The following is a 20003-nucleotide window of genomic DNA, read 5'->3' as shown; positions in this document are numbered from 1 at the left end:
TTCCACTAGACAAAAGTCTGATCTCTTTCTCTAGCAGCAACATAATCACAAGAGTAATCTTGACATTTTTATTGCTGCCTGAAAGCGGTCTATGCCTGAAAAAAAAAAATATATATATATATATACACACACACGCCATGAAGGCATCGATGGAAAGGGGAGACTCTCTCCTTCTTTATTTCGATGCCTCCCTGGGATCTGGGAAGGCCGTTCTAGCACCCTCCCTCCCCCCCACACCAGAGTGGGGAGAGGACGCCATTTACTGGATCCTATATTTTTGCTGACTTTTATACTCTGTACACTTTAACCCTGCAAACCAGTAGTAAAGTGCCTGTGCTCCCTCTCTAAACGTGACTTGACTTCGCATATTCCTAATTGCTATATTTAATGTGCCTTTAAGTCCCTAGTGTATGATAAAAAGTGTATCAGAGCCTAGAATTTGAATGCTACTGGTGCTAAAGAATTCTGCTTTTGTCCTACCAGGCATCTGTCTGTGGGTTTGTTAGGGGTACAGATGAAGTTTAGCGTTGGATGTACTAGGATTACCATATCACACTCCCCACACACAGGCAGAAACCAAGTTGACCGAAGACATCAGCCATCTGGAAAGTTCCCAACATGGGCAGGGTTGTCCCTAGGAACTTTACTGCATTGGTTATGGTGTACCCAGGGGTCATTCCCACCCATTAGCTTGTGCCAGGCATAAATGTGGCCCCTCCAGGCACCCACTTCAGAGCAGTGCGAGACCTGAAGAAAAAAAGAGAAAGATTGGACGTGCTGCCTGTGCCCTGAGAGGATACCTTAAGGACTGGCTCTGTTCCCTGTTATACCCAGGACAAAAAAGTTGGCTCCAAGGGTTATGAGGCTGACCTCCTCTTCAAGCCACAGGCATATAGCAAGCTACAAGAGTCCTTTCCTGCACCTTCCCAGCTGACCAGTGGCAACTGGACCTGGACCGGACCCTGCTGTTGGCCTGTGCTTGCTGCACTGTGGTTTCGAAGTGCCTCTTAGTGTTCCCCTGGTGGCCCGAGGGTGGTTAGAACTGTGCTGCTGTGGTGGATTGGGACTTAAAGGACTGTCAGAAGGTAAAATGTTTGACCAGGAGGAACCTGGTTGGTTTATCCAACCTGCACTCAATCGGGCCAGCTTCAAATTGCAGCTAGGTCCCGATCAACTGCGACCATTGAATATCATTGGCACATTGTGCTTCTTGGTGCTATTCGTACTTGAAACTTAGTCATATCTCTGTTTCAATTTAGTGGATGTTTGTCATTTTTGTGTCATTTTTCTTATTCAATTGTACTCTTTTTTCATATTCATTTTGGGATTTGTGATTTGACTTTTTGACTTTATTGTTGTTTTGGTACTTATAAATACTTTACACACTGTCCCAAGGTAAGCTGTTTTCTCTGTGTGATAGCCTCCACTGCTTTGAGCTCATTTAAATTTAGTGACTTTGAAGCTTCACTCGGACAAAGGTTGTAATTATTCATTGAGGTGTATAGTCGCCCATCCCAACTAATAATCCAATTTCCCACACAGAAAAAATGCATAGGATGAGCTTCTCACACAAGGCATGGAACAAACTGGTATTTACATTACTTGTATAGTGTTGAAAATATTAGAATGTGGCTTTGCTTCAAACAAATATTTCACTCTTAAACTTGACTTGCCCTTTATCCAATGTCTGGTTCTTCAGTCATTTTTGTATTACTAACTGTATTCTGGTAAAAATGTCCTGAATGAACACAAAAAACAAGAGTAGACCTCTGCTTTTGCTTTTCTGCTTATAATTGACTGTTTGGTGTCTAATGAAGAATTCTGTCTCCACACTGGCAAACAAGAAAGGTCGAAAATCTATGGGAAAATGTTACAACTATAATTCTTCAATATGGCTCTCACCAGCTGGTGTTTGCTGATATACCAGTCTGCCTGTTGTTTTTTAACTCAGTTTGCCCAAGCCTGCTTTGCTTCAAGTTTGACATGCTCTGGGAAAGTTTTTTCGTGACTGATTGTGCCTGTTTGATTCCCAGTGCAGACAAAGACTGCACCTGTTCAGAGACTAAATATACTGTTGTCCTTATGGAGTCTGTCCTTCCTTTACTGGAAGCAGATGACCTGCGGCAAGGATCTAGCGATTATTATATTTTTTTCCTCTTCTCTCTTTTCAGGCAGAGTTGTTCATATCCAGTCCCTGGGAAGTTGTTGTCAGCCTTCACAGGGCTGGCTTAGTTGTGGCAAGTATTCTCTCAACAGCTTTGTAGTGTACTTTAGTGTGAAGACGTCTTCTTTCAGGTTCTTTCCTGTTCTTTCCTATCCATTATTTAGCGGTTTGCTTGCATGTACCTCTCCAACCAGGTATGATTATGCTGGTACTGACTGTACTACTAGTTGCTACCAGTCGAGATCTAAAGTAAAAAAAGCTTTTTCATTGTGATGTAGAAATTGGCCTCCCCTGAGCAAACAACAGGCCCATCTGATGGCTGCACACAAAAACCTTATTTCTGGCCATAGAAGGTGTAGTTTAGTTTATCCATCCTCACCTATTCAGTGCTAGGTGATGCACTCGCCTTATCTGTCTACTTTCCAGACATGGCCCTCCATCATTTGTCTGGGGATGGCGAGCCTATTAACAAGCACTGTTAAAGCATTTGTTTTCCTCTTGATTAAAGTCTTTTCACTTCTACTGATTGGCTGCTCGTGAAACCTGGAATTTGCCCTTCTCACTTTCCTGATGAATTTCACTGTGACAAAGTAAACGGGCATGATGATAACCATCACCATTTATTTTCAGTGTTCGAGTGCTATTAATGCATGCACTGAGTACTAGGAGTCCTCCCTCAAAGTTCTTTATAGTTGCATTGTACACATTGAGCACTCTATCAGGGCAGGGATTTTTATAATCTAACTGTATAGATAGATTCCAAGTCTTGTACTTAGCTTCTTCCAGGATCCGTCTTGAAGTGCATAGTAATTCCTGGAGCTCTCATTCTTTACAGCTCTACCAGCGGGTACTAGCTAATCTGAAGCCTTGATACCATGCCACAACACTTTGCTGGTTCTTGGTTTAAATAGGGTGCAGTGTCCCAAAGATGGCTATCAAGTTTCTTTAAGATTATGTAATCTTGTTAAAATTAATCTGAAATTTCATAATGCAGAAAAAACAGTGAATTTAGCTGAAGTGCCCTCTGATGTTTATAGGCTCCTGTGAAAATGATGGTTTAACAAAATGGCTGCACACCTCCTGTTAGATCACATCATTGTGCTAGATTTGAACTTAAATATCTTAACGTGATAAAAACCACAAGCATAGAATCGTTTGAAGAATGTGGTGCACTGAAAGGAGATGTATAGTAAAAAGTAATTTATACTTATACAAACCGTCCTTCCTTTGCCAAACAAAAATAACATTTCTTCTTATCAGGGCATCCAATTATCAAATGGAACATGTTTCACAAAGTTCTGACCAGCTGAGTGTGACACTTATCTTTTTACTTAACTCTGTGTTATTTTTGTGCCTGCCAGGAGATGGAACGGTATTTATTTAGCTTTATATACGTATCAAAGGTTCATCTTGCCCTTTCTGAAGATGTCAGTAGACCAGGCTTCTCTGGGTATTGAGTTTGCCATTAAACTGTTGGGTTCATTGCCCAGCAAGGTCTATGAATTTACCCAACCCTCAATTTCTGTCTCGTAGCAGGTATAAAGATACAATCATTTTGAATATTGATTTTAACAAGTGTCCAATATCCAGTACCAGCTAGAAACATGGAAAATAGAGCAATGACTCAGACGCAAACCCCGAGAATCCTGTAAATAGTTAGGACAGTCTTCCAACCATACTTCAACTTGCCCAAGGAAATAAGATAGACTTGAAAGCAAATACTTATGTGGTAAGTAATGTTGGAAATTGAGTTTCACAGGTAAATATATTTTCCCACTAAATAGTTGACAAAAAAATAATCTGAGTTTTATTTTTTGGGCAATATTCAAGCAACACTTTCCATAGTATTTGAACCAGGTTTGGCCCCTCCATTATGGCGAAGGAGCGCCGCCCCCCTTCTGAAAGGAGGAAGCAGAAAAATAAAAGCATTTTTATTATAATTTGACTTTTCCGGTAAGGTAGGGCGAGGCGGGGTCAGCATTCTCCGCATTACAAGTGGTGGGGAGAAGGAGTGCTAGTTGGACTCCAGGGGCACATGTCGGTTTAGCCGGCTGTCTAAGGCCAGCCAAACTGACATGCGCACTTAGAACTTTCCATCCTACTGTGTTTAACAGGCGGGTGGAGACCAAGTGCAGATTCCCAATCCCTCCCTGAGTGGCATTTTAGCCCGCTCAGGCCATTCCCGGCCCATACTGTGTCTGGATAGGGTGTAGGGGGGATAAGGCAGAAGCACTGAGGTGAGGTGGCGTGGTGTGGCAGGAAAGTGTTATTTTTAAATTAAAAAAAATAATTATTGTCCCCATCCCCCCTCCCCTACGTGCTGCCCCACCAGCTGCCCCTGATTTTAGCCCCAGCTTTTCTCTGGCAGTTTCCTTAAGTGTCACATATGACAGTCATCCCAGTTCAAAGTGGTATTTAAGTTCAAAGAGCCATAATTATGTACATTCCCAAAAAAGGTCAAAGATTAATTTTTGGGTCCTATCTACTCCTTAGGAAAACTTTTTGGTAGTAAAATAAACTTTTTAAACAGATCCGAGCTTGAACCAAGGAGTTCGGGAGCCCAAATATTCTCAATCAGTGGAGAATTGTGCCTATTCCATCTGTTTTGAAAGCTCAGCAGGAAAGGTTCATTCCCTTAGACCAGTGCTGGTCTGGCATTAATTTTGCTTTGATTATGACCAGCATTGGAGAAAGAGTGTGTTGTAATTTCAGGTGAAGTCCTCTATGTGCTAATGTAAGGGATGTTGCCTTGGTTATAAAACTGAATGGCATCAGTCTGGCCTTATTGTGCAAACTAATTTAAACTTAGGCATTCACAAATGCTGTTTATATGTGCTCTGTGCACAAATGCCATTTATTATATTAAACCCAGTTCTCTTTGTTTTACCAGTGCAATGACAAAAAGTAGCTAAATAAATATTACTGTCTGTATGGAATTCATGTTAGAGATAAATAAATGAATTTGACAAACAGCATGATGCTCCAGGGTACTTTTCTGATAGAAAGTAGTCCAGTATGTATTCAGAAGGAAGCACGTCCTGGAAGTTAGAACAATGCACCAAATAGTTTATAGCATGATGTGAGAGTGATACTCCTGCATGAAGGCACTCTATGTAGATTTGAAGGAACGTATGACAGTACGTCTTGCAGAGAGATGTGCTGCCAATTGAGGCCTAATGATAGTTGGCATTTAGCTGGTCTATTCTTCGAGCCAGAATCCCGAACAATTATACCATGTCCTCCTTTCCACCTACTTATTATTAAAAAACAAAAAAAAAATCATCTTCCATCTGGCCTCCTCTGCTAACATCCCAAAATATATTTATTTTGCATTAAATATGTTCAAGACCTGCTTGTTAACTTCATTAGAGTTCTCAGTAGCTTATAATAATTTGCACAAAACGGTGCTTGTCCCTTCATGATTCTTTGATCTGCTAATTGAAGTACCACAAAAAGACGGGATCTCTTCTTTAGGGAGAGCGACCTTACTTTGGCTTGTTGATAACCCAAGTCATCCATGTGAAAGCAGAACAACTTGGTGCTAAAAGGTGCCCCTGCTTCAAACCTAAGTTTCAGACTGACCCAGGTGTTATTGTTTAATCATCAAATGACTTATTAAAAATAAGAGATTAGGCAAATTAATTGCTCTTGCCACAGTAAGGTCTTCTTTGTCGTGTACAGGGTCAAAGCTAGAGTGACTTGTAGTGTCATGAACCTTTGTGTGCTAGGGCCCTTGCAGGTTTAGGCAGACTCAAAAAGGATTTGCATAACTTGTTGGGAGTTGTTAAGGTGTAGTTATCAATGGTTATGATGTCATCCGTGAATAGTGTGTGATCGAATGCAGAGGAATAAAGATGTCAGATAATGACCTCCACATATGGCGTGGTCATTTACATGCTCCCGGGCTAGTGAGGACACTTCAACTACCAATGGGTAGGATCTCTGTGTCCCAAATTTACGAGACTGCTCTTCCTGAGAGTTTTCAATGTTACAGCAAACTGTTTGTGCATGCCACATGCACTAAATCGAAGAGAAGCAATTCGAAGTTGGTGTGTGTGAAGTCGAAGCTTCACTCTAACCCATGTACAGCCCTCAAAGAAGTAGAAGGCCCTGTGAAAATCCCACCAGAATTCGTTGGGAAGTCTGAAAGGAGAAATACTGTAGTGCCATAACACAGAGACTTCATTGATACAAAAGGAATATCTAAACACAGTGACAACCAGGTAGGATGCATCAAAACTAAATGCAACAATGATCAAATACGAGAAAAGGAATCGTTACTCACCGTCAAGAAAGAAAATGACGATCTACAACCTTCGATTGGGCATGATGACCAAGGTGCGAGCCACAGCCAATGCTTGCAGAGGTTACGCATCCTGGTGAACAGCGGCCATTATCTGAACAGCATATGCTCTCAAGGGTGATAGAAAAGAGCACTAAGTAAGGTGCAGCTGTCTTTCTGAAACCACCACCGCCATTCAACACCAATAACAAGCAAAATATTGGTGCCAGATTGATGGCTCGAGATGTTTGATGACTTCATAAATGCCCTTGTAGACGATAAGAAAATCATTGAGCATTTAAAGAACTTTACCGGTAAACTGAGTAAAAGAAATAATGAAGAAAATCTCACAGACTGATGCAATATCATGCTATCTGATGAAAGAAGCCTTGGGCTCCAAAGTCAATCCAATGCCGAATGTCAACTTTGAAAGGTACATTTTTAATCAAGTGGGACCGAAAGCTGGTGAAACGATGGATGAGTTTGTTGAAAGACTTGATGTATTGCAAGTTTAGTAAAATTAGTGATGAAGTAGCCATACCCGTCAGAGCCATCAATGACTTTCTTTCAGAAGACGCATGTTGAGAGCGACACTCAGGCCCTCATTACGACTTTGGTGGTCAATTCCATTGACCGCCAAAGCCGAACCCGCCATTCGACCGCCAAATTACGAGTGGTGGCTGCTCACCGCCATTTTTGAGGCGGAGAGCAGTCATCATTCATTCTGACAGTCGGCGGTGCAGAGGCTGTTCCCTTGCCAGCACCGCCACGCCAGCATGACTCTGCCCTCTGTATTAAAAGCCGTAATAGGGCTTGGCGATGTCCTGCTGATGTGGTGGTGGCGGAGAGGGAAGTCCGCCAGGACCCATCCCCTCCCGGACATCGTCCTCGATGGAAGAGGTAAGTGGGAGTCCGAAAGGGGGGGGGGGGGGAGTAGGGGGTCTGTGGTGTGTTTGGCTGAGTGTGTTTGCGGATGGGGTGCTGAATGCGTACGTGTCTGCGAGTGTATGTGTGTGCGCGTCTGGATGAATGCGAGTGAGTGGATGTGTCTGAGTGCATGTATGCGTATGCTGAATAGTTGTATATGTGCATGTGTGCATGAAGGAGTGGGGGGGGAGAGTGCCTGTGAGTGTATGGACGGGTGAGGGTGACTGTGTGTATGTGTGTTGACGTGTGTACCGGCGACAGGAATGAAGATTCCTTTCGCCGGGTGCATGACCGCCAGGCTTTTGGTGCTGAGGTGACCACCACAGAAAGCCTGGTGGTGTGCAACCTCGTAATCCGGACGGCAGCCTGCGGCCTACTGCCGGATCGGAGGTCGTCCCCTCCGGCCACGCGGTGCAACTGTACCGGTGGGCCAGGCGGAGTTTTGGAGGTTTGGCTTCAGCCAAACCCCACAGCTCGTAATACGGCGGTCTTCACTGACAGCTCTGCGATGGTGAGACCGACACGGCGAGTCTGGTGGTCCCAAGAACACTAGACTCGCAATGAGGGCCCAAGTTTAGAGAAAATATTATTGGTTGCAAGAGCGGATGAAAGAATAGATCAACAAGATGGTGATATGGAATCAGGAGCAGCGAAAAATGAATTTGCGTTGGTCATGAAAACCAAGTACAACGTAGATGCACACCATTCAATCTCTTCAACAAAGAAAAAGTTGTGTTTTTCGATGTGGGTTTTCATTTCCCCATGATGGCAGATGTCTTGTCATGGGACAGATGTATAGAGATTGCAGGAAAGAAAACCACTTCAGAACAGTTTGCAAAACGAAAGGAAAAACAAATATGTCACAGCAAGAAAAAACAAATGGATGCAAGCAGGATACCAAAAGCTTTTTAGACATGCCCATAAGGCCAAACGGCAGTAGCAGTTCAGACAACGTGACAAAGTCGATCGTCATCAAGCTCATCCTACACATGCTCTACAATGGCATTATCAAGCTCCAGTGAAGATGATGTATGTACCATGATGTTGTTGACCAAGAAACGACATGCGCATGATGGTTGGCTGCTTGCAAGGAAGAACAACAGACAAAGGCAAACAATTAAACGAAACAACTGAACCCATTTGGACACTCCCCCTAGACTATAGTAAAAGTCAATGGTTGCCCCATCACCTTTATCATAGACAGTGATGCATTAATCAACATTGTCGGTCGACAAGTTCAAGAGACTGTATCCTGTGCCATGACTCAACCCGCCAGACCCAAAGGTATACATGTGGGTTGCCTCCAAACCGTTCAAGAGTCATCGGTCATTCATAGCAACAGTGCGACATAAAGCAGGATCAGTACAAGCACCAATTCATGTTCTTTCAATAAGCTTTGTCTAGTGCATGCCTACTCAGTTTTGCCACTGCTGCTGGCATGGGACTGCCCTGTCTTAATTACAACCTTCACATTCAATCTGAAATTGTAAGTCAGTTTCATGGCCCTGAAGAGCTCAAGACCATGAAAGTGCGACTTTATTGAGGACATTCACTTTCAAGAAGCTGTTGAGAAAGAACTAAAAGCGCTATTGAAGCTTGACATCATTGAGCGCTCCACCGGTCCTACGCCATTGGTTTCACCCATAGTGGTAGTGCGAAAAAGGGACAATACTTTGTTGACCTGGTTCATAACAACACAGATGCACACCAGGCCAACAAAGTATTCGAGAGAGAACGACATACTGGTCCACACTTAGCAGACATAATCATGCAGCTGAATGGAGCCAAAGTCTTCTCCTGACATGAGCTATCATCAACTCGAGTTGGAAGAAAACTGCAGGTACAGCACTACTTTTTCAACTCATGGTGGTTTGTTCAGATACAAAAAGTAGAGTTTTGGGTTGTCATCAGCTGCTGAAATATTTCAGTATGTTACAGGTCGAATAGGTCAACCTGTCACGCATTATTTTAATAACAGGGATGGCATACTAGTATTTAGAGCAACGCAAGAGGAGCATGACAAGGCTCTTGCACAATTGTGCCAGTTGCTTGCTGATGCAGATCTCACTCCGAACGTGGCAAAGTGTGAGTTTCAGAAAACCAAACCTAAATTTGTTGGCCACATAGTCTCTGATGGAGTAATGACTCCTAACCCAGATCAAGGGCAAGCGCTGTCAGTTACTTGCCCCCAACAAGATATCACCATGGTGTGATCTTAATTGAGCATGGCCAGTTATTGCTCAAGGTACATTTGTGACTTTGCTACAGTGAGTGCCCCGTTAAAAGACTTGACAAAACAAAATGCTCCTTTTCAGTGGTCTCCTGAATGCGATCAAAGCTTCAGAAGAATAAAAAACGTGATTGAAAATACCACAGAAATGGCCTATTTTGACCCCAGGTTACATACTGAGGTCACAGTAGGATGCAACCCCGGTGGGGCTGGGGACAATCCCTTCTCAACATAATGTTCAGCTGAATGCTCAGACACGCATCGTAGCCTATGCCAGTCGAAGCCTGTCTGACATGGAATGTGCCTATTCTCAGCCAGAAAGGCTGGCTGTGGTGCGGCCCTGTGATCATTTTCATGTGTTTCTATACAGAAAGCGTTGCACTATCAGTACTGACCACCAACCACTGCTCACTATTTTTGGAAAACCAAAAGCCTAGATGCCCCCTCGCATCGAGAGGTAGGGGTTGTGACTGCAAGAGTACAATTATGCAATTATATACAAACCGGGTAAAGGTCAGAACCCTGCCTATTACTTTTCACGAGTACCACTACATTGTCTCATTTGCTACATCTTAAACAGTTGAGCAGTACATTAACTTCATTGTGAGGTCAAGTACGCCAGCAGTCCTATCCATTGAACAGATTAATGCTGCCACTAATGCCAATAAAAACATGCTTGTCCTTAAATACATAATTTCACCTCTGCAAATGTTTACAGGCATAATTGCGAGGTTTGTGCTAAAGCATTATCCTAGTAATTGGAACTGTGGCAAGTGGTTCCCAACCTTTTGACTTCTGTGGACCCCCACTTTATCAGTATTGGAACCCAGGGACCGAAACACACACAGACACACAGACACACAGACACACAGACACACAGACACACCTCTGAAGGCTGGGGACCTAACCTGTTAATATTATTACATTTTCTAAGCAGTCGTAGACCCCCTGAGAATGCTTTGCGGTCCCCTAGGGTTCCCCAGACCACAGGTTGGGAACCATTGGTCTAGACAGTTACAGCGCACCAAATAAATTATGCAGCACAGAAAGTGTCTATAATAGTTGGGTGAGTCCACTCATTTTAGGTTTTACACGTTGTTCAGTTAAAAGAAATAAATAATATTTTGTGAAAATCTCAACTTTTTGCAGCTTTTGGACACCTCTTCATTGGGAATGCAGTGTATAATTATTGTCAATATTTTTCTGCATTGTCGGTTAAGCTATCATTTGCTGAGTAGCATATTCCTGTGGCAATAAGTGTGGTTCATTGGGCCATGTATTCAGACTATAAAAACCTTACACTGATAATTACTCCGATATGGCTCTTAAATGGTAAATAAAACCATTCAAAGTAAAGGGTAGGTTGATGTGATAGTTAATGACAGATATCCTGTAAAGGAGCTGTGTACTGCTGTTCAGTTCTTTTTGGCTGGGGATATGCAGATGGAGGGAGGACCATTTAGAGCTCATAATGGGTAGGCAAAGGAAAGGATGTTTAAGAATGAGAATGGAATGCTGCTGTGAAAAGGTATGGTTTGGTCTCCTTTTTGAGTTCTCACCTACCTAAGTGGCTCCTCTCTTGTGAATCTGCTTGTTTACAATGCAGGACTTCAGAAATCATTTTCGCAAAATACTTGTACCCATTGACATATACGTTATAGTACGGTGGGGTCAACAGAGCTGCCATCTATAACCTTTTAAAAAAGATTATTGCTTTTTTATTTTTAAGAAGACTATGGGGGTTATTCTAACTTTGGAGGAGTGTTAATCCGTCCCAAAAGTGACGGATATACCACCAGCCGTATTACGAGTTCCATAGGATATAATGGACTCGTAATACGGCTGGTGGTAAATCCGTCACTTTTCCGTCACTTTTGGGACGGATTAACACCTCCTCCAAAGTTAGAATAACCCCCTATATGCCTTCATTAAATATTAGTTCCTTTGGTATTTTTCATCGACACCATGTTTTCCTTCCTTGATCGATTGTTTAATGACATGCATTTGAGGCCTTTGATTTAAAAAAATAAATAATAAAAAATAATACATAAATGTAATTCACTGATGGTGTTCAGTTTGCATGCTAACATGAGTATTTTAGCATGTTAATCTTTTTATCTCATTATTTAATAATGCAAAATGTGCAACCTTTGTCTTTCTACCATTTCCCTTTTCAGGTTTTTAGATTATTTAACAATTGTTTTAATATGAAATCTGGTGTTAAATGATGCATACTTTTACTTGTTGTTGAAATTCTGTTATATCCTATGTTAAATGTGTGTAAAATGTTAGTTGCTGGATTTAGTCTTAAATTTGTTGTGCTGGCAAAAAGGACAATGTTGCTACGTCACAGTCCTTTTCACGTGTCAATTGTCATTTTACAAATCTATGTTTATGTGTAATTTTCTCTCTTTTTGTTTAAATGCTTCCCCAGCAAGGACAAGTTTGGAAGGTTTGCAAAGATTTTGCCTTCCCCCTTCCCGCTTGCCCTTTTTCACATCACATTCATACTCCATGGCTCCTACCTCAATATTTCACAACACTGCCATAGAAATTGATGTCAAAGCTAAGTACAAGTCTAGAGTCCCTATAAGTTCCTCAGCTACTCTTAATTGGATGACCATGGTATGCGATTTATACATTTGTGTGAATCACAGGTTTCTTTCAGGACAGTTAGAGTTCTATAACCCTTTAAATATATCGCTCAACCCATTTAAGGACTACATAGAAAGCATTCAAATACTTTTTAGTTTAAAGAAATCCTGCATTGAAAACATTTGCAACCATTATTTTCATTGGAGGTGTTTTGTCAGCTATTGCACGCACTGCTTTTTTGAGAGATTGCTTCAGCTGTAGTCAAAAACACAGCAGAAATAAGCTCAGTGAACACCACAGTGAGCCGGAAAATTGTTTACCTAATATCAGCTGCATAGTTACACTTGCCTTGGCACATTTGCATGCGTGCAGTGATTACTGCTTTGAATGTTTTTTAGCTTCTGCCTTACCCTTCATATTGTTGGATTTATTGTTTGTCGAGACATGGAATTGTGATCAAGGAGACTTGGATTATGCAAATGTAGTATTTCCCTCATTGCCTTTGTACTCTATGAATACTTGGGTTACAAATGTTTTCACTCAAGGCCGTCTACACTGTCACCCTTTGCATACATAAAATTTTATTTTCCCTTCACTTATCCCCATTATGTCATCTCACACAAAAAAGCAATTTAACTTTAGTTTATTGCAGTTTTAAAGACAATTATATTTTCAATGTTTGCTTTCCTTTGTTTTTTTAGGCATGTGGCGATCCCAAAGCAAAGCCATCCTATCTCATTGACAAAAATCTGGAATCTGCTGTGAAATTTATTGTTCGGAAGTTTCCTGCTGTTGAAACACGAAACAACAATGTAAGTAGACAGTCACCTAAGCAATTCGCGGCTGAGATTGGTTGAGCTGACACAAAATAGAAGGTAGTGATTGTACCTCTTTTGGGAAGCATGTGCGAGTCCTTTAATTGATTAGCTCATAGCCTTGTCTTGAAGAATGTGACACACTAAATATACATTTTGATATCCGTAAAAATAATTTTCTCTCTTTATTGTCTGGGCTATTGTTTAACTATACAGACTTCAAACCATAAGTGTTTAAAGTTTGTGTTGCATTTTATGATGGATTTCCATAATTTTAGTCAATGTGAGAGTCAGCTTGATTTTGTATCTGTCAGTTGAAAAATTACTGTTCCACATGACATGATGGTTACAGGTTTAATACGTGTGCAGAGTGTCTCCCTGTTAAAATGTTAACTTCACCACATATTGGAAATGCAGATCTTCATCCACAATTTATCAAACTATTAAGTGTTAAACATTTAACCTTTAGTATTCAGGAAAGCATGTTATATATTACCCACATTTACATTCAGAATGGGTTATTTTCGATTCTGTTGCAATTGTTGTTTATGAATTAATACTGTAGTCCTGTGATGTTCTTTGTAGCTGGTTACTGATAATGGCTGGTATTTTTGATTGATATCATCTCATTTTAATGGAGTGTTTAACTCCTATCTTGATTGTGACGGCATGGTTTACCATTAAGATGGTAACTTGCACCTTTAACCTCTGTCAGGTGCCTCACTTTTTTTTTTTACTGAAAAAACAGCCAGACCCACCGGTATTTGTTTGAAAGCAGTTTACTTATGGTTGGTGGAGACTGTATTGACTATTCTCCTTTTAAATGTTTTGAATCTTTTTAAAATAATCTTACCTGAATAGTGGTTTAACCTTTTGTACTGCTCATCTTAAATTCTTCCCATTGTTAGTGGTAAGAAGAAGCCACATTTGCAGTTGGTTTCCCTGACTGTTATGTTACCATTATTTTTGTAACCCACTTTTAACATTTGTTTGCCCTTTAGCATTTTCAGACTCCGTTTTTTTGCCTATAGTCAAGTATGTTGTTGCAGTGTTTGCATTGCGAAAAACTGTCCATTATGTAAATTATTTAGTATCGATTTGTATTTGGTTGAGAAGGCGGTGTACAGTCTTGTCAGGCAACTTTGCAGATTTTTAGAGGCATAATTGCGAGAAGGTTTGTGCTAAAGCATTATACTAGTAATTGGGACTGTAGCAATGTTAAGGTGGTGAGAACGTGAAAGAAAGGGAGCCTGTGAGTTTTTTTTTTTTATGCTTCCCAATGTAGTAATGCTGAACCCACACCCACTTTGTGTGGGTAGTCGCGACCATGTCAGCATCAGCAGGTAAAAAACAGGAGAATCAGCGTGGCCAGCCTCTCCCAGGAGGCAAACTTCAAAAAAGTGAGCTAAATTAAAAGATGCGACTTTCCTTTGGATGACAGAAATTGTCCCTCAGTTAGTGTGTTTGAACCTCTGTAGAAGGCAACACTTGGAGTAATGGATGGGTGAGCCTGCTTTAGGAGAGGTGAGTTTGTGGGCATGTTAATGTTGTACGAGACAGAAAAAAATCAGTGTAGGGCTGTGAGTCACTTTCATTGTTAAGAAATCTGAACTGGAACAGGTGTGATGTGCTAATATGTGCTGTTTTATGTTTGGTCACTTTTTACCCGGAAGGAAGGGAGAAGGTATGCATGCATATGGTTTTGAATGTGCAAATGAATTGGAGCTCACACATCATTTTGATGGGAGGTTGGACTGTGCTTAGCTACAGTGAGATTATTTGATCCATTCAATAGGATTACATGAAGGGGCACTGCTACAAGTGACTGTTCGTTGACTGTGAGGACTGCTGCTTCAGGAGTTCACAGTACTAAGCATCAGTAAGATAAATGTTTTAAACAGAATTATGATTTCACGTGACGATTGTGCAAGCAACCAACACTCTCTGACACACTAAGGTACCTCATTAAAGCATCACAACCTGCTGTGCAGTTTCTCCACATAATGACTCAATTGTGTTGTGAATATATCAGGGACACTAACAAGGACAGCAAGTAATAATTTGTTAGGAACAAGGCTTTATTTGCCGACTTCTGCCTCTTGGCTATTGGTTTTCCCATCAGACAGGGTAAACAAGCCCTTGGACGCTACATGACCTGAAAGTGGCTAAGAGCACTGCCATGAGTTGGTACAGAACTTGTACTACTCCCTCTGTAATCCTAATTTGGGTGCAGATGAGATTTTCAACCCAGAATGTGGGAAACATGCAGAATTTGGAGCACGAACAAGGATCACCATGGCAATTCTCAGTTCCTCAGGATCAAATGTATAATGGTGTGGTAATGCCACACCCACTAATTAGTGCACTCTGCCTTATCTGAAATTCTGTCTGTGGTGTTACCAGGACCTTTTAATGAGGGTCTTAGTTGTTATTACAGTTTCAGTGCAAAGAGGATGGAGAAGTTACTCCAGCATTTCTGGCGTTGCATAAGGGTGGAAGAGACTGTCCAGGAATGGAATGCAATGCAATCTCTGTTGCCGGCACTAGAACAGAGTTTAATCAGGCAGACATAGCCATCTCGCATATAACTACTGGACTCCTGTTATTGCTGCCTGTAGACCTGATATCCCCTCAGAGGAGTCTACTATTCATTGTAAAATATTTATTTACCCCGAAGGTTTATGAGGCTCTTAAAAAAAAACAAAAAAAAAAAAAACGAAGAATTGAAGAAAGGTAAAGCAAAATCAAGCAGCACAAACTTTGTTTTAAGCTGCAGGACAAACTAGCTGCAGGTCGAAGATGGCTCTTTCGGCGCAGTCTGACCTCTACCCAGCAAACTCAACAAAAGTAGCTACAGTCTTCATCTTTTCAACAAGGCGGTGTATGAACCAGCAACTATTCCTATTACAGGGGCTTAAAGAAATGTGGTGCTAACCTGGGCTAGCAATAAGAAGGCATCAATCTTCCCAAGATCTAAACATTGATCAGAGAGGAGGCTGGGGTCTTTACCCAAACAATAGGCGATCACTCCAGGCAAGAGGTCATTGTGTAGTTAGGTCATCTACCATTAGGAAAGGCAAATATCAGACAGAACTATTTGCGATTCTCTGAATATGAAACATCCTCTTGAGATAGTTATTTTAAGATTAACATTAAGATTACCTAATTTTAAGACAACTACTCTTTAGGATAGCCATTACAGAATACGCATCTCAGCAGGTGTATGGCACTCCTAATGTAACACAAAGTGATTCATTTAACTCAAATTGACACATTAAACCTACAGGGTGCTGCAAAAATACTTCCTAGCCAAGGTAATCTTTCTCCATGAAACCAGAAAGAGGTACTCTAGGATAATGGGAACCTTAAAGTTGCATATTGCAGATATTGTCCGGTCACTGATGTCTTTGGAAGGTGTTAAATATCACTCAAGCCCAAACTTCCACTTATTAGGACGGAATGCCCCACCCACCCTTTGGTGTTTATGCTTCATAAAATGCCTCGTCCTCAAATTAGTCAAGAATGTTGAATCACTCTGGGATGCAACCCTTATTAGAGGAGCTTTTTGTTGACCCTATTCCCTTCAAATGTAATGCAGATAAAAACAAAGGTGGGCAACAACAGGAAGGTAAAACTAATTACTAGTTGGCAAACATGTTATTCTGATCACTAGCAAGCAGACTAAAAAAACAAGAATACAGAGGAATACTTTGACCTTGCTAGAAGACCGACATGTTTAAGCCCACATGAAAATGCCACAAACTGGGTCAAGGGGCTTTCTTTACAAAAAATGCTGTTTCTCTGCATCTTATTTGAATCATTACTTTCTTTGTGTCTCTGACTAATTGTAAGTACATCATTTAATGAACCAGGTAAATACTTGGGGGGGGGGGTGTAACCTTTCACTGTCCCTTGAAACCCTCTCTCAATATGTATTGTACCTAAAACAGCAGTTTGGAGGAGATACCAGGGTTAATTGGCATGTTCCTGTGCAGCACCATCCTGCTGCGTTAGTTAACACTATCCATTGTGTAGGGGGTTATACTCTTACATTTATTTTCCTTTCTTCTCTCTTCAGGTAGTTTGATCTTATCATTGGCCACAAAACAATGTACTGATTACAGAAACAGGGGGACAAACTCCTGGGTTGACACAGGGAATACAGCTTTGAGCATTGTAAAGGTGCATATTGTACACTGCAGAACATGCACCAGGCTTGGTCAACTATCTGGCAGAGAGACAGAAGTGGGTAAATAAAGCCTTGTTCCTAAAAAAGTATGTTCAGATGTGGGCACATTTCTGGGTTTGTGACAAGGGACAATGTGATATGCCAAAATTACACATCCTGCTGCCTATTGTCCCATTTCCAGAGGTGTGTTCTTTAGTTAGGTTGGTCATGGTTATTTGTATATGCTTTCACATTTTCTATTGCTTCGGTCATGCAGAGTATAGAAGATTTAATAATATAGCACACAGAATGTGGAATACGTTGATCTAAGATGGAGTCTGTGATCAACTGTATTGACACAGTGGGATAATGAGGATGTGACTCATTATAGCCTGCATGTAAGCCAGACTCAATAAAAAACTGGATGTAAAAGGCATATTTTTCCAAGCCCAGCACAACATGCCAGATTTATAAGCAGCATTTTAATCAACAGCGATACAAGCTGCCAATTTATGATTACAAGTAACTATCATTTTTCATATTTGCACAGATGAATCAGATCAGTGATAAATGACATACACATATGTGCTGTTGTCAAAGCCAAGAGGTAGTGTGCCAGAGAACGAAAACATTAAGCAAATTTTAATTAGCGTTTGGAAGTGTGCTTTTAGAAATTGAAGTGAAGCAAAACAGAAAAGATTATTTTTGTTTAAAAACCACTGCATTGCAGAGGACAAAATACATCTAATTGCACTTTACGTAGTTTAAATGGATCACAACCTAGATTACAGTACTTGACAACAACAGATAACTGGTGCACACATAACTTAAAATGTGTCCTCTGTCTAGCAATATTAAGTCATGATTTGTATGCCACTTTATTTTGGGGTCTACGTTATTGGTATGTGTATCTTTTTATGAGTTGGTTTATTTCTGGTTACCACTGAACAGTGGCCGTTTGAACTTCTCTGTTTAAGATAATCTCTAAGAGAGGTTTTAGATGTGAGCGGATATTTTATAAAACATCAGGAAATTAGACATTACTTTTTTAAATGTGTGTCTTAGTAGTGTACTTGAAATCATTCCAATACATATTAAAGAAAGGAATGTAAACCACACAAAGATTCAACAGTAGACTATTTAACTTAGTTATTGGCAGTGAAGAATTGTATTTTCGCAATTACTGTAATGCAAAACCCTACTTTGTTGAAATTCATTGTACTGCCCCGGCTTACCAATTAGATTTTTGATTAATAATGAAGATATTGTTGACCCTGACTCCTAAGCGTCCTTTGATGTTTTATATCTAGGTAATAACGTTGTACATTTTGGTACAGGTTAATGCCCATGGCTAGTCCCGAGGTTTCATAGCAGGAACCGGTTTTAGAAATGTGTTAACAAATGTTGCAAAAGTAAATTGCCCTCATAACCTGGGCAACATAACTCATCTACTTCTAACTGGAATAGAAAAGTGTGCTTTCTACTGTGGGTAAACTGGTTATCTTCGGTGATTCCAATTTCATTTCACAAGTGGATGTTAGTTAAGGGTAGTCAGGGTAGTACCTGTTTGTGCTATTGTTCTCATAAGTCGAGAGGTCAGTAGCAAGAACAGAAAGTAAGCAGGCCTCTTAAAGTGTTGTTTCTTACTGTAGTTTATACCTCTGACCCACTCAGTTGTGAAATGGATTATAATGAGAGACTAATAACAGGTCTTTGAAAATGGGTGAGGGTGGTTAAAGGGTCTGTGATGTTACTAACCTTATCCTGGTATTTTATTTAATGGGTGCATATGGGTTTGCTATTAATATTATGCCTGTTGACAACCCACTCCAAACAGAATTGTAAAACAGTATTATTCAATAAACGTCTTTTCAGTAGGGTAGAATCTTGGAGAACGAATCCAACCCAGATCCTGTCCCAGATTTCTGTGCTTTCACTTGTCATTCAGTTTGTGATTCAAGGTAAATTGGGTCAGGTGCTGCACCAAACATGATACCTAACTCCCTCAGTGGGGTTCCACCATATAAAATAAACTTGGATGCATGTAAATATTGTATGTTCAGTCATTTCTTTAAAAAAAATAAACCTGTCAGAAGTTATACACTACATAATTCCAAGAAAGCAATTGAGTCCTTAACTTTTTAAGGAATATGTATCAGAGATCCAAAAGTGGGGGTTGTTCAGAATGAGCTAAAATGTAGATTCTCCTAATAATTTATGAAGGAAAGTCTTAATTTTATTAAAGACACGTATGCGAGTATTATGCGTTTCTTTTCTTGCTAGAATGTAATAGCAGCAGTCCAGAATAAATAAATAAACTACAAATCCCATGTGGCGAGGTTAACAAGCCAATGGGAAACAAATCGTAGTACACAGTGAACAACCAATCAGAATAACATATACATTATAATGACGTCACTTGACTGCAAACAGCCCTCATTTCTTGCTTGAGAAGTTATTAAGTTTGGAATAAAGGCAAAATAGACAACATAATAATCAGAGCCATGATAAATGAAAGAAGTTAATGACAAAGGTTCATAAATCCAGGAAACAGTAACATGTAGGGAGGAACGGAAGTGACTGGATTCCAAAATAGGTTTGGAAAAGGAACGTCAACGTGTCTGAATCCAGAAGGACTAACAGCAGAGTTATGAGGTAGGCTGTGAGGGAGCCGAAGCCGCTGTCAAGGTGGGAAAAAGCAAGTATTCAGAAAACATTGTGGTGCGACAATACTCGCCTCTGTGTCTTTAATAAAATCAAGATTTTCCTTCATAAATTACTAGAAAAATGTACATTTAATATCAAGACTGGAGGCACCTATT

General features: G+C 40.6%; 1 protein-coding gene across 1 annotated transcript in view; it reads left to right on the top strand.

Moving 5' to 3' along the window:
• NCKAP1 (NCK associated protein 1) overlaps positions 1 to 20003 on the top strand; it is a 906912-nt gene that overhangs the window by 64730 nt on the left and 822179 nt on the right. Inside the window, exon 2 of the mRNA XM_069225777.1 lies at positions 12900 to 13010. Within this exon, the coding sequence (XP_069081878.1) occupies positions 12900 to 13010 (111 nt within the window). The remainder of the gene's footprint in view (positions 1 to 12899; positions 13011 to 20003) is intronic.

This window comes from Pleurodeles waltl, chromosome 3_1 (assembly GCF_031143425.1).
Source record: "Pleurodeles waltl isolate 20211129_DDA chromosome 3_1, aPleWal1.hap1.20221129, whole genome shotgun sequence".
Classification (NCBI taxonomy): domain Eukaryota; kingdom Metazoa; phylum Chordata; class Amphibia; order Caudata; family Salamandridae; genus Pleurodeles; species Pleurodeles waltl.
This window is presented reverse-complemented; position numbering and strand designations above follow the sequence as displayed.